At 44.8% G+C, this 14,482-nt stretch overlaps 1 protein-coding gene across 1 annotated transcript in view; it reads right to left on the bottom strand.

The window, feature by feature from the left end:
• Positions 1 to 445: 445 nt before the first annotated feature.
• ilk (integrin-linked kinase) overlaps positions 446 to 14,482 on the bottom strand; it is a 75,929-nt gene continuing 61,892 nt past the window's right edge. The window contains exons 8-13 of the mRNA XM_072576670.1: positions 8,429 to 8,538; positions 8,131 to 8,258; positions 6,970 to 7,091; positions 2,796 to 2,895; positions 2,131 to 2,261; positions 446 to 1,615 (exon numbers count right to left, since the gene is read on the bottom strand). Coding sequence (XP_072432771.1) covers positions 1,466 to 1,615; positions 2,131 to 2,261; positions 2,796 to 2,895; positions 6,970 to 7,091; positions 8,131 to 8,258; positions 8,429 to 8,538 — 741 coding nt within the window. The 3' untranslated portion in view covers positions 446 to 1,465. The remainder of the gene's footprint in view (positions 1,616 to 2,130; positions 2,262 to 2,795; positions 2,896 to 6,969; positions 7,092 to 8,130; positions 8,259 to 8,428; positions 8,539 to 14,482) is intronic.

The following is a 14,482-nucleotide window of genomic DNA, read 5'->3' as shown; positions in this document are numbered from 1 at the left end:
TGCCAAGTGTGAGGTTGTCCATTTTGGAAGAACAAATAAGAATGCGGAATACAGGGTTAATGGTAGGGTTCTTGGTCAGGTGGAGGAACAGAGGGATCTTGGGGTCTATGTACATAGATCTTTGAAGGTTGCCACTCAGGTGGATAGAGTTTGTAAGAAGGCCTATGGAGTATTATCGTTCATTAGCAGAGGGATTGAATTCAAGAGTCGTGAGGTGATGTTGCAGCTGTACAGGACTTTGGTTAGGCCACATTTGGAGTACTGTGTGCAGTTCTGGTCGCCTCACTTTAGGAAAGATGTGGAAGCTTTGGAGAGGGTGCAGAGAAGATTTACCAGGATGTTGCCTGGAATGGAGAGTAGGTCGTACGAGGATAGGTTGAGAGTTCTCGGCCTTTTCTCGTTGGAACGGCGAAGGATGAGGGGTGACTTGATAGAGGTTTATAAGATGATCAGAGGAATAGATAGAGTAGACAGTCAGAAACTTTTTCCCCGGGTACAACAGAGTGTTACAAGGGGACATAAATTTAAGGTGAAGGGTGGAAGGTATAGGGGAGATGTCAGGGGTGGGTTCTTTACCCAGAGAGTGGTGGGGGCATGGAATGCGCTGCCCGAGGGAGTGGTAGAGTCAGATTCATTGGCGACCTTTAAGTGGCATTTGGATAGGTACATGGATGGGTGCTTAATCTAGGATAGAAGTGCGGCACAACATTGTGGGCCGAAGGGCCTGTTCTGTGCTGTATTGTTCTATGTTCTATGTTCTATGTTCTAATGTCGATAGCTAGAGAAAACAGGTACGGGCAATGCTGCAAGAGACCCACTTCCTGTAAACAGGTAGGAGCTGTGAGCAGATCCAGGTTAGGAAACTGCAGTGAATTACAAAACAAACAATTGTACCTGATCTTTTACAATATTGTTCTTTAGGGATGATGAAAACAGGAGCCAGGGTGGTATTCCACAACACCCTAGATAACCACAGACAGACAGAGAAGTGTCCCTGAACCAGTTCCACAGATACTGCTACTTTCCAGGGCCAAGAACTGGACAGGGATCAGCAGCAGGACCCTGGCTAATATTCCCCCACCCCCCCCAACCTCTGTCTCAACTGGGATCCTGGCTGATTTCCCATCTATCTCTAGCTTGGGGAATCACTAGTCAGTCAGTGATTCGGAGCAAGAATCCTGGCTAATTAATCCTCTCCCCTTTGTCAGACTGAATGAAAGTGAAGGCCTTGTATTTCCAGGAGTGAACAGAATTCTCAAAAATATAAAACAGGGAGAGACATTGCCGCAACAGACACACACCGTAAACAAAGGGAGACAGGAGCAGGTTTCTGAAACTCGAGTCAGATCCAGAAGCAATGGGAATCCTTGAGGCAGGATAGTCCTGTGAAGGCTGTGTGTGGTTACAGGAAGCTGTAAGGCTGACAGGAAGGGATTTACAGAGGGAAAGCTTTCCAAACCCCTGTCTACTTGTCCTGCATCTTCTCCATTATAGGAACAATCATGTCAAACTTTGGTCTTTTAGCTGGATCCTCATTCATGCAGATTTTCATCAGCTTGCAGATGTGGGGGGAGATTCCTGGGGGGATGGTGGGTCGCAGACCTTCCAGAGAAACCTGCAAAATCACAGCAGCAGATTCAAAGCTCCAGACAAAGACAATGAAAATCACACACCATCTCTGAAAGATGAAGTCTAAGAGAGCGCTGACCCTCCAACAGTGTGGCGCTCCCTCAGCACTGAACCTCCGACCGTGCGGCACTCCCTTAGCACTGACCGTCCGACCGTACGGCACTCCCTCAGCGCTGACCCTCCGACCGTGCGGCGCTCCCTCAGCACTGACCCTCCGACCGTGCGGTGCTCCCTCAGCACTGACCCTCCGACTGCATCACGCTCCCTCAGCACTGACCCTCTGACAGCACAACACCGGTATAGATTATATGCAGTATTAGAATTGGACAGGAATCAATATTATAGATGAGTGTAGCCTTGGTAAAGCCATCTGTGATTTTCAATGCATTTAACTTCCACAAAGTCCTTCCAAAATAAAACCACATTTTATTGATGATGTGTTCAGAGAAATTGGAACAGGGAGTCAAATTGTTCTCCCTGCAGCAGGTGAGTAGATCCTACCTTCATTCCGATCTCCATATTGGAGAGATCCGCGAAGGGCACTTCCCGAGTCACCAGCTCCCACAGGAGAATTGCAAAGCTCCACATGTCTGCAGACCGCCGGTTAATCTCTTCTGGCTTCTTCTGAAGAGCTGTGTACAAACATTATACCAAAATCAGGAACTACCGAGTTATAATTGATCCAAATCAGCACCAACAAACTCATACCCAACAATCCAACCTGCGACAGCAGACTGTTGGATCACTGGGTTACAACAACCTACATGTTAACACTGAGGTTAGTGGGCAAGTGAGAGGGGGAGACAATATGGGTTCGGAGGATGCGGTGTTGTGGTGCTAATGATTCACCGTACAATCTTCACACCTTATCCAGTCCTCATCTATTCCTCAACACAGATATCCGGGTCTGAGAGGCTGCAATCTAGATTTCACAGAGTGGGTTTAATCAGGACATCACCCTGACAGTGGGTATAACTGGGATAATTCGCCTGACAGTGGGTATAATCAGGATATCAGAGTGGTAATAATTGGGATACCCGGCTGTAGGAATGAGTTTTTTCATCTTCAATATATAATGATGAGGCCTGAGATGTGTGGCTATCTTCATGCCAATGATTGGGTGTGTACTTGAGGTGTCAGTGGTGAGAAAACAATGGAATAATCACCTTCAGGAGCCACCCAGGCAGGAGCATACATTCTTCCAGGACACTGGAAGGAGAACTTGACGTCAGCCATGCTGATTCGAGCAGTCATATCTTCATCAATCTGTGTGGTACCAAACAGAATTAGATAAACAAACATTGGGAGAAAGGGTTTCTGCTCAACTCTCAGTTGTTATGACCCACTTCGTGACCTCCAGAGTCACCAGAAAAGTTAATGATTTAATTAAAGCACACAAACTCCTCAATTTATCTTTTGGAATCAACAGAAAATCCTGACCAGGTCCCTGCACCGGACTCTCAGCATTTTTACAGCACGGATAAAGGCCCTTCAGCTCATTTTGTTCACACCAGTCATCTATTCAAATCCTTCTCTCCAGCACTTGGTGCTTCAAGTGCATAACAAGCACTACTACTTATAACAAATAAGTAAACTCTAATTACAATTAAACAGCTATGAACTATCAACATATAGGTCTATGCATTAATACTTGAACCCCTTTTGAAAACTAACTAAAATTGGTTTTACGGGCAGAAAGAAAACAATTTGGGAACCACAAGTCCACAGGGATCACGGAGATGCTTCTTTCGGCTTGCTAGTACCTTTTGTTCCTTAATCACCTGTCTCCAGGTTCTTTCACTTTTCACAGGTGGCACAGGGCAATTGGTACATTAATGACAAAATCTCTTACTTACTGGTTAAATACTACACCTCAGACCAATTGCTGGGAGAAAATAATTGGCTTTTTTCAGACTTCAGGTATTTTTACGGCAGAGAAATGGAGACACATAACTTGTCTTCCAGCAGTTCAAAGGCTTCTTCCTATATTGTGCACACTCACAAACTGTGAACTAGCCAGAAACCCAGGATGATGACCTTTGGCATCCTTTGGTGATAATTACACAAGCTAATCAGTGTGTTTCTGCCTAAATCTCACGTTGCAGCACACTGCAAACAGGTTACCCCACTACTTCAACAAGACAGGAGTGAAAATATCATAAACAATAAGTTTCAGTAACTTAAGTAGTGCAGCAATTCCTTCTTTAGTCCTTGGTTTTAAAACAATTGGTTTCCTGTTCTTAGTCCACAATGAAAAATACAGAAAATGAAATGATAAAAATACAGTCTTTATAGCATCCATTTGGACTGATCCAGAATCATTGGAACAGGAAGAAGCCGTTGTGCCTGTTCAGCCTCTCTCGTCACCTGCAAACAAACTCCTTATATCCATCTGCCCCTATACTGTACCTTTAAAATCTCTTGTGAACAAAGATTAGTCAGTTATATTTAAAATTAGCAATTGGCGGCAGAGGAAGGTTACAGCTGGGGAGGAGGCCAAGGTAAAAACAATGACTGCAGATGCTGAAAATCAAATACTAGATTAGTGGTGCTGGAAGAGCACAGCAGTTCAGGAGGCATCCAACGAGCAGCGAAATCAACGTTTCGGGCAAAAGCCCTTCATCAGGAATAAAGGCCACTCAGCCCATTGTGGCTGTGCCGTCACTCTGCAAAAGAAAAGTGCCTCATCCCATTCCCCAAATGTTTCCCTTGGGACTGGAAAATGGTTAATGCAACACATTAAGACAACAAAGGAGACAGAAAACAAGAAATCAATAAGCTGGTTACCCTGAGCTCAGTTGTTGGTAAGATTTTAGAATCTGTTATTAAGAATGAGATTGTGGAGTATTGGAAGTGCATGGTAAAATAGGGCTGAGTCAGCATGGCTTCCTCAAGGGGAGTCACGCCTGACAAATCTGTTGGAATTCTTTAAGCAGCAAAAGAGTAAAGTTAGACAAAGGAGAGCCAGTGGACGTGATCTATTTGAATTTCTGGAAGGCCTTTGACAAGGTGCTACAACAGGAAGTAGCTAAACAAGATAAGAGCCCATGGTGTTAGGGGCAAGGTACTGGCCTGGATACAGGATTGGCTGACTGGCAGAAGACAGAGAGTGGGGATAAAGGGATCTTTTCAGGATGGCAGCTGGTGACTGGTGGAGTGCCCTCTGTTTTGGGACCACAACTATTCATATTATACACTAACGATCTGGTTGGAGGAACTGAGGGCATTGTTGCTAAGTTTATAGCTGACACAAAGATAGGTGGAGGGACAGATGGTGTTGAGTACACAGGGAGGCTGCAGAAGGACTTGGACAGACTGGGAGAGTGAACAAAGAAACCGCAGATGGCATACAATGTGGGAAAGTGTGAGGTTATGCACTTTGGTCAGAAGAACAGAGGCTTGGATTATTTTCTAAATGGGCAGACTTTGGAAATCTGAAGCACAAAGGAATTTGGAAGTCCTCATTCAGAATTCTCTTAAGGTTAACATGCAGGTTCACTTAGAAGTTCAGAAGGCAAATGCAATGTCAGTACTCATTTCAAGAGGACTAGTGTACAAGAGCAGAGATGTACTACTGAGGCTATATAAAGCTCTGGTCAGACTGCATTTGGAAATCTGTGAGCAGTTTTGGTGCCTATGACTAAGAAGGAACGTGCAAGCATTGGAGGGGAGTCCAGAGGAGGTTTAGATTAGATTACTTACAGTGAGGAGACAGGCCCTTTGACCCAACAAGTCCACACCGACCCTCCAAAGAACAACCCACCCAGACCCATTCCCCTACATTTACCCCTTAACCTAACACTATGGGCAATTTAGCATGGTCAATTCACCTAACCTTCACATTTTTGGAGTGTGGGAGGAAACCCACGCAGACACGGGGAGTATGTGTAAACTCCACACAGACAGTTGCCTGAGGCGGGAATTGAACCAGGTACTCTGGCGCTGTGAGGCAGCAGTGCTAACCACTAAACCACCGTGCCGCCCACTTACAAGAATGATCCTGGGGATGAAGGGCTTATCATATGAGCAGTAGTTGAGGACTCTAGGTGTGTACTCGATGGAGTTTAGAAAAATGAGGGGCAGATCAGAGACCTGAATAGAGTGGATGTGGAGATGTTTCAACTAGTAGGAGAGTAGGACCCAAGGGCACAGACTCGGAGTGAAGGGGTGATCCTTTGGAACTGAGATGAGGAGGAATTTCTTCAGCTTGAGGATGGTGAATCTGTGGAACTCGTTGCTGCCGAGGGTTGTGGAGGCCAACTCACTAAGTGCGTGTGAGACAGAGATAGATCGGTTCTTGATTAGTTAAGGGGTTCAACAGTTATGGGGAGAAGGCAGGAGAGTGGGGTTGACAGACAAATCAGCCATGATCAAAGGCTGAACAGGTTTAGCTCTGCTCCCTGTGTATTATGCTTTAACGAGTTGCATTTTTCTCAGAAATTTAACCTTTTTCTTTTGAATCTCACAGTTGTACCTGCCTCCGCTACAATCTCAGGCACTGCATTCTGGACCTGATCCACACTTCGGTGCACAAACAGCACTTCCTCTCAGCCCCTTTGCTCCTTTCGCCAACCACTTTCAATGTGTCCCCTGGTTCTCAATTCTTCAATCACTGGAATGGGCTGTTCCCAATCTCCTCTCTGTTAGCACCTTATTTTCACTCTTCATTGGGATGAGGAAAATACTGGTTGGGCTAGCGTTTATTCTTACCTATTTGCCTTGGAGAAGGTGCAGGTGAGCTCACTGCCACCTAAAAGCCATGTAGTCTGTATAGTCTCAAGTGATCAGAGCTCAATGGCCTGGTTCTGTGTTGCAAATTCTTTGTGAATTGTCTCTCAATTTTGCCCTCTCAGAAGATCAACCCAAGCTTTTGCAATCTATCCATCTGGCCTGTATAGATCTCACCTCTCAGTTCCAACGTTCTGGAAATTTAAAAGGACTCCCACCTTTACTCTCTCCTCAGCCACACATTTGCCTGCTCCATCTTACTATTCCTTTACTCATTTGTTTGTGGCATGAAGAATAATTCAGGGATTATCACCACTGAAAGGGTTGTTTTCTAGTCTTCTTTATATCCACCTAAACTGGATATGCAGACACACATCTCTTTTCCTATCCATACCTTCAATACTGATATGCACGAGAACTTCTGACTGTTCTCATTCCAACAGTCGCCCAAATTACAAACACCATAAGCACATTGCAGCCATTCAGTGATATCCCCCATGACACAATATCATTCTCGATCCACATCTGTAGCTAGGGAAATGCCTGTCTGATGCTAGCTGGTCCAAAGTTGTGGGATCTGAGTTTTAAGAGAACCAAGATGGAGGCACTCACCATGATGCTCTTGCTGTTGACATAATGCCTTGGGATGAGGGGCTCAAGGGTGTGGAGAAAGGCTAATCCACGGGCAATATCCAGTGCAAACTTCACCGCCTGAGTCTGGTCCACCACAAAATCTGAAAAGGTGAAAACAGAAGCTTCAGCAGACAGCTAGTAATTCTAAGTTTGTCCCAAGTAGCGGTGTGGCTCCAGGCCAGCGAGCAGACAATGCCAGGTTTCCTTCCCCATGATCAAAGGAGGTCAGTCTTCCCATCATTACCCAATCCCCATTTAAATACATCGAGTTTCCTGAAAGAGGTCACTGGATAGGCAGAGTGACCAGAACCTCTGGGTGACATTTCCCTAATCAATCTTCAGGCAGCAATAAAGTGGGTGGGAGGTGTGTGCTGGGTCAATGACATTAACACCACTCATATTCCATAAGTAACTCTCAGACTGTTAAACACTTTGTGAATGCACGTCAAGTGAAAGCTTGTCCATTTACAGTTGCAGCTCAAATGCTGACTATAAAAAGATTTACGAGGAAGTTACCAGGGTTGGAGGGTTTGAGCTATAGGGAGAGGCTGAAACAGGCTGGGGCTGTTTTCCCTGGAGCGTCAGAGACTGAGGGGTGACCTTATACAAGTTTATAAAATCATGAGGGGCATGGATAGGGTAAATAGGCAAAGTCTTTTTCCCTGGGATGGGGAGTCCAAAACTAGAGTGCATAGGTTGAAAGATGAGAGGAGAAAGATTTAAAAGGGACCTAAGGGGCAACTTGTTCATGCTGAGGGTGGTGCGTGTATGGAATGAGCTGCTAAACTGGAGGCTGGAACATTTAAAAGGCACCTAGATGGGTACATGAATAGGAAAGGTATAGAAGGCTATGGGCCAAGTGCTGAGACTAAGTTTATTTAAAATATCTAGTTGGCATGGACGAGTTGGATGGAGGGGTCTGTTTCCATGCTGTACAGCTCTGTATTGAGAGATTATTCATTCGTTGGTTCATAGAGTCACAGGCCAGTCAATTCACAGCATTGTCTTAGTTCTGACAGTGCGGCACTCCCCCAGTAATCACTCTCCGAAAGTGCATCAATTCTTCCCCAGAGGAATCACTTAAACCTGAACAGTTCTCAGGATGTTTTTACAGCCCTGTCAGTTCACCCCTGAACTCACTTGTTCCCTCGTGCAGGACATTGTACAGAGACCCATAAGGCATCCAATGTGTGATGATGATGGGATGTGGGGCGGGTGGTGACTGGCAAGCTCCAAGTACAGGCAGCACATTGGGGTGGGAGAATATCCTGTGAAAAGAGACAGCAGAATATCACTAAATTACAGAACGGAGAAGACACCAATTCCAGAGCCCTCCATCATACCTGGCCTTATCTTCACCCCCAGCCTCAGCCTCATGTTGTGCCCTGGCCCTCTGCCACATTCACATCCCACTCACAGACCTCGAGACTCCAAGTACCTGAGCTTTGGATACTCCTCATTGAAGTCACGGCTTTTGCGTGTGGTCCAATCACGCACCTTCAGGACTTTGATGACAATGTCGTTCCCCTGCCACCTGCCTTTCCATAGCTGGAAGCAAAACAGAGGAATTTTAACAAACAGTTGTAACAACATGAATGCAGGGAAGAGCTTGCAGAAACTCTGGCTTTTAAACCCAAGTTAAGGTCGAAGGACAATTTACTGGAGATGTTCGAAAGACCAAGGGTTTCAATAGGATTGAACATACAGAACATTCATAACATAACCTAAAGAAGCTAAGAACTAGGATCAGGAGGAGGCCATCTTACCTTCAAGCCTGCCCTGCCATTCAATAAGATCATGGCTGATCTTTTTGTGCCCTCAGCTCCACCTACCTGCCCTCTCACCATAATCCTTAATTCATTTCCTCTTCAAAAATCTATCTTAGCTTTAAAAACATTCATGAGGAAGGATCAACTACTTCACTGGGCAGGGAATTCCACAGATTCACAACCCTCTGATGAAGATGTTCCTCCTCAATTCAGTCCTAAATCTGCTCCCCTTAAGTTTGAGGCTATGCGCCTTGCTTCAAGTTTCATCCGCCAGTGGAAACAGCCTTCCTGCTTTGAACTTATCTATTCCCTTCATAATTTTGTATGTTTCTGTAAGATTCCTTCTCATTCTCAATTCCAACAAATATCATCCCAGTCTACTCAGTCTCTCCTCATAAGCCAACCTCCTCAACTTCAGAATCAACCCAGTGAACCTCCTCTGCACCCCTCCAGGGCCAATACATCCTTTGTCAAGTAAGGAGACCAAAGCTGCACACAGTACTCTAAGTGTGGCCTCACCAGCACCTTGTACAGCTGATAACTATCCACTATCCAGAGGAACACAGGATATAATCTGGCAGGGTAAAAAGAAAATGACTTCTCATCACTAACAGAGATCAAGGACTCCAATCCCTCATGACGACAGTGGGCAATGATCACAAGTCCATGAAGCTACCTCATCCTAACGTGGAAGATAAATGAGTTAGCAAAGTGCAATTGAGACCATGGGTCCCAGAGCATAGCACCTTCACAATAACCTGCACAGTACAATCGGCTCCCCATTTGGCATCTCAACAGATTAGTGGATGCACCATCAAAGTAGTCATCCTGTTACACATAGCAAATAGTTTCAAAGCAAAAACCATTTTCTCTGTGTTGGAAATCCAGCACAAAGTGGCTTCATAGTGAACCAAGAGCCTGGCTGTTCAGATGGTGATGTTGGGAAGCAACTTTTTCCACAAAAAAGCAACTGGAAATCGAGAACATTCTGTGCCAAAAGAGAGCTATGGATGCTGGGCTGAATGAGGCTGGGATGACTGTGAACAATGATGTCTTCGGCAAGGGCAGAGGGACTGGAAACATGGGTGGATAAATGGAGATGAGACTTGCACCTCTTGCTTACCTCATATTCCTAGACTCCCTTGTAATCAAAACATGTCTAACTCAGCCTTGAAGAAATTTAACAAACCAGCCTCCAGTGCTTTTTGGGCGAGAGAATTTTATAGACTGACAGAGAGTCATAAAGATGTATAGCATGGAAATAGACCCTTTGGTCCTACCTGTCCGTACCGAACAGATATCCCAACCCAATCTAGTCCCACCTGCCAGCACCCTGTCCATATCCCTCCAAACCCTTCCTATTCATATACCCATCCAAATGCCTCAAAATGTTGCAATTGTACCAGCCTCCACCACTTCCTCTGGCAGCTCATGCCATACATGTACCACCCTCTGTGTGAAAACGTTGCCCCGTAGGTCTCTTTTATATCTTTCCCCTCTTACCCTAAACCTATGCCCTCTTCTTCTGGACTCCCTGACCCAGGGAAAAGACTTTGCCTATTTACCCGATCCATGCCCCTCATGATTTTATAAATCTCTATAAGGTCACCCCCTCAGCCTCCGATGCTCCAGGGAAAACATTCCCAGCCTGTTCAGCCTCTCCCTATAGCTCAAATCCTCCCAACCCTGGCAATATCCTTGTAAATCTTTTCTGAATCCTTTCACGTTTCACAACATCTTTCCGATAGGAAGGAAACCAGGATTGCACGCAATATTCCAACAGTAGCCTAACCAATGTCCTGTACAACTGCATGTTATGAAGTTGAAGGTGTGCACTGTACCTTTGAGAGAGAGAGAGAGAGAGAGAGAGAGAGAGAGAGAGAGAAGGCTGTTTTGGCAGTGATTAACTAGCAGTCTCAGAGTGTACTGGGAAATTGAAAATATGCAACATTTGGCTGTAAACTAGATACCTCAGTTGTTCTGACCACTATTTGAATTTAACCAGTTTAAATTATGCCCCAGGATACTAAAACCCAAACGAATGTGAATTTTACTGTTTTGACAACATCGAACCAATGAGATGATCTGATGTTTGGGGTATAAAAGAAACAGACATTTTGATAGCCAGAGAGAGCAACCTGCCATCTAGAAAGAGACAACTATTCGAAACACACTTATTGAAATTTCACATGCAACATCCTTGTAGCAAAAGACCGAAGACCACCCAGGGAGATCTGCAGCTGAAGAAGATCGACACTGAAGATGACAGCTGCTGTCAGGTTTTGACAATTAAGTTGATGCAGTGTTAATAGGGGTGTTTATTGGATCAGTACATTGTTATCGAGTGAGAAGTAGATAACAAGCATTTAAGGGAAAAGAAGTTTAGAGTTGTAAATAGTTGTTGTTTAATGTTCACTTTTAGAGTTAAAGAATAAATTGATATTTTTTCCTTTAAATTGTGGAAGTTGGGAGTTCTCTGTCATTCATACTTTAATACTTTACGAGATGAGGTGAGCTTTTCTGGGTGTTTGGTTTAATTAGCAGAGGGGCTCGCCACCTTGTCATAACAGACGATTCAGAGGAAACCATACCCCTTACTGCTGACTTAATGAGAGACCCTTTTTTTAAAACCATGCCCCCAGTTCGAGGTTCAGGTGCAGGTGCGGCAAACAATTAGAGGGCCCCTATGACTCTTTGAGTAAAGTAACTACCTCTGATATCTGTCCTATATCTATCACCTCTCAATTTGAAGCTATGTCCCCTCATGCTAGCCATCACCATCCAAAGTAAAAGGCTCTCTCTCTCCACCCTATCTAACCCTCTGATTATCTTATATATTTCAATTAAGTCACCTCTCAACCTTCTTCTAATGAAAACAGCCTCAAGTCCCTCAGCATTTCCTCAAAAAGACCTTCCCTCCAAACCAGGCAACATCCTCGTAATCTTTCCTGAACCCTTTCCAAAGCTTCTACATCCTTTCTATAATGCAGTGACCAGAACTGTAGGCAATACTCCAAATGTGCCCCCACCAGAGTTTTGTACATGACCTCGTGGCTCCGAAACTCAATCCCTCAACTAATAGAAGCTCACACACCATATGCCCTCTTACCAACCCTATCAACCTGGGTGGCAAATTTCAGGAATCTGTGTACATGGACACTGAGATCTCTCTGCTCATCTACACTACCAAGAATCCTACCATTAGCCCAGTGGTCTTTGTTTCTGTCCTTCCAAAGTGAATCACTTCACACTTTTCCACAGTAAACTCCATTTGCCACCTCTCAGCCCAGCTCTGCAGCTTATCTATGTCCCTCTGTAACCCACATCCTTTCGCACTATCCACAACTCCACCGACCTTAGTGTCGTCTGCAAATTTACTAACCCATCCTTCTATGCCCTCATCCAGGTCATCTATAAAAATGACAAACTGAATTTCAAGATGAAATTGCCCATCAGCCACTACCCTCTGTCTTCTTTCAACTAGCCAATTTCTGATCCAAATTGCTATATCACCGTCAATCCCATGCCTTCATATTTTCCGCAATAGCCTACCATGGAGAACCTTATCAAACACCTTACTGAAATCCATATACACCCCATTAATCGCTTTACCCTTATCCACCTGTTTGGTCACCTTCTCAAAGAATTCAATAAGATTTGTGAGGCACGACCTACCCTTCACAAAACAGTGGTGACTATCCCTCATCAACTTATTCCTTTCTAGATGATTATAAATCCTATGTCTTATAACCTTTTCCAACATTGCACCCACAACCGAAGCAGGGTTATCTCTACTCTCCTTCTTGAACAAGGGGACATTTGCTACCCTCCAGTCTTTTGGCACTGTCAATGATGACATAAAGGTCAAAGCCAAAGGCTCTGGAATCTCTTCCTTGGCTTTCCAGAGAATCCTAGGATAAATCCCATCCAGCCCAGGGGACTTCTCGATTTCCATACTTTCCAGAATTGCTAACACCTCTTCCATGCGGACACCAATCCCATCGAGTCCAGTAGCCTGTATCTTAGCACTCTCCTCAACAACATGGTCGTTTTCCGGTGTGAATACTGACAAAAAATATTAATTTAGTGCTTCCCCATCTTGTCGGACTCCACGCATAACTTCCCACAACTATCCTTAATTTGCCCTAATCTTTCTCTAGTCATTCTTTTATTCCTAATATATCTATAGAAAGTTTTAGGGTTTTTCTTGATCCTATCCGCCAATGACTTCTCGTGTCCCCTCCTGGCTTTTCTTAGCTATTTCTTTAGGTCTTTCCTGGCGAACTTGTAACTCTCAAACGCCCCAACTAAGCCTTCACAACTAAGCCTTAACTTAGCCTTCTTCTTCCTCTTGACAACAGATTCAACTTCCTTAGTAAACCACTGCTCCCGTGTCAGACCACTTCCTCCCTGCCTGACCGGTACATACTTCAAGGACATGCAGGAGCTTTTCCTTGAATAAGCTCCACATTTCAATTGTGTCCATTCCCTGCAGTTTCTCCCCCATCCTATGCATCTTAAATCTTGCCTAATCGCATCATAATTGCCTTTACTTCAATAATACTTGCCCTGCGGTATATACCTGTCCCTTTCCATCACTAAAGTAAACATAACCGAATCATGGTCACCATCACCAAAGTGCTCACTATCTCCTGGTTGTCTCTACTCCCCTTCTTGAACAGGAAGGGGACAACATTTACTATCCTCCAGTCTTCCTGGAGACTTAGGATGCATAGGATGGGGAAGGAAACACCTGGCCGGGTTCATTACCCAGTACCAACTCTAATGTGGCCTCTCCCCTTGTTGGCCTATCTACATACTGTGTCAGGAAACCCTCCTGCACACGTTGGACAAAAACTGACCCATGAGTGGTGTTCCACAGGGCTCTGTCCTTGGGCCTCTATTGTTTGTAATTTTTATTAATGACTTGGATGAGGGGATTGAAGGATGGGTCAACAAGTTTGCAGACGACACAAAGGTTGGATGTGTCGTTGACAGTATAGAGGGCTGTTGTAGTCTGCAGCAGGATATTGACAGGATGCAGAGATGGGCTGAGAGGTGGCAGATGGAGTTCAACTTGGATAAATACGAGGTGATGCATTTTGGAAGGTCGAATCTGAAAGCGGAGTACAGGATTAAGGATAGGATTCTTGGCAGTGTGGAGGAACAGAAGGATCTTGGTGTGCAGGTAGATAGATCCCTTAAAATGGCCACCCAAGTGGACAGGGTTGTTAAGAAAGCATATGGTGTTTTGGCTTTCATTAATGGGGGATTGAGTTTAAGAGTTGTGAGATCTTGTTGCAATACTATAAAACTTTGGTTAGACCGCACTTGGAATACTGCGTCCAGTTCTGGTCGCCCTATTATAAGAAAGATGTGGATGCTTTGGAAAGGACTGGAGGGCTGATCTTATAAGGAGAGGTTGACTGAGCTTGGACTTTTTTCATTGGAGAAGAGGAGGAGAAGAGGGGACCTAATTGAGGTATACAAGATTATGAGAGGCATAGATAGAGTCGATAGCCAGAGACTATTTCCCAGGACAGAAATGACTAACACGAGGGGTCATAGTTTTAAGCTGGTTGGAGGAAAGTATAGAGGGGATGTCAGAGGCGGGTTCTTTACACAGAGTTGAGAGAGCATGGAATGCGTTGCCAGCAGCAGTTGTGGAGGCAGGGTCATTGGGGACATTTAAGAGACTCCTGGACATGCATATGGTCATAGAA

Source organism: Chiloscyllium punctatum, chromosome 9, assembly GCF_047496795.1.
Source record: "Chiloscyllium punctatum isolate Juve2018m chromosome 9, sChiPun1.3, whole genome shotgun sequence".
Classification (NCBI taxonomy): domain Eukaryota; kingdom Metazoa; phylum Chordata; class Chondrichthyes; order Orectolobiformes; family Hemiscylliidae; genus Chiloscyllium; species Chiloscyllium punctatum.
Note: the sequence above shows the minus strand (reverse complement) of the source record. Positions and strands in the feature narration are given on the sequence as shown.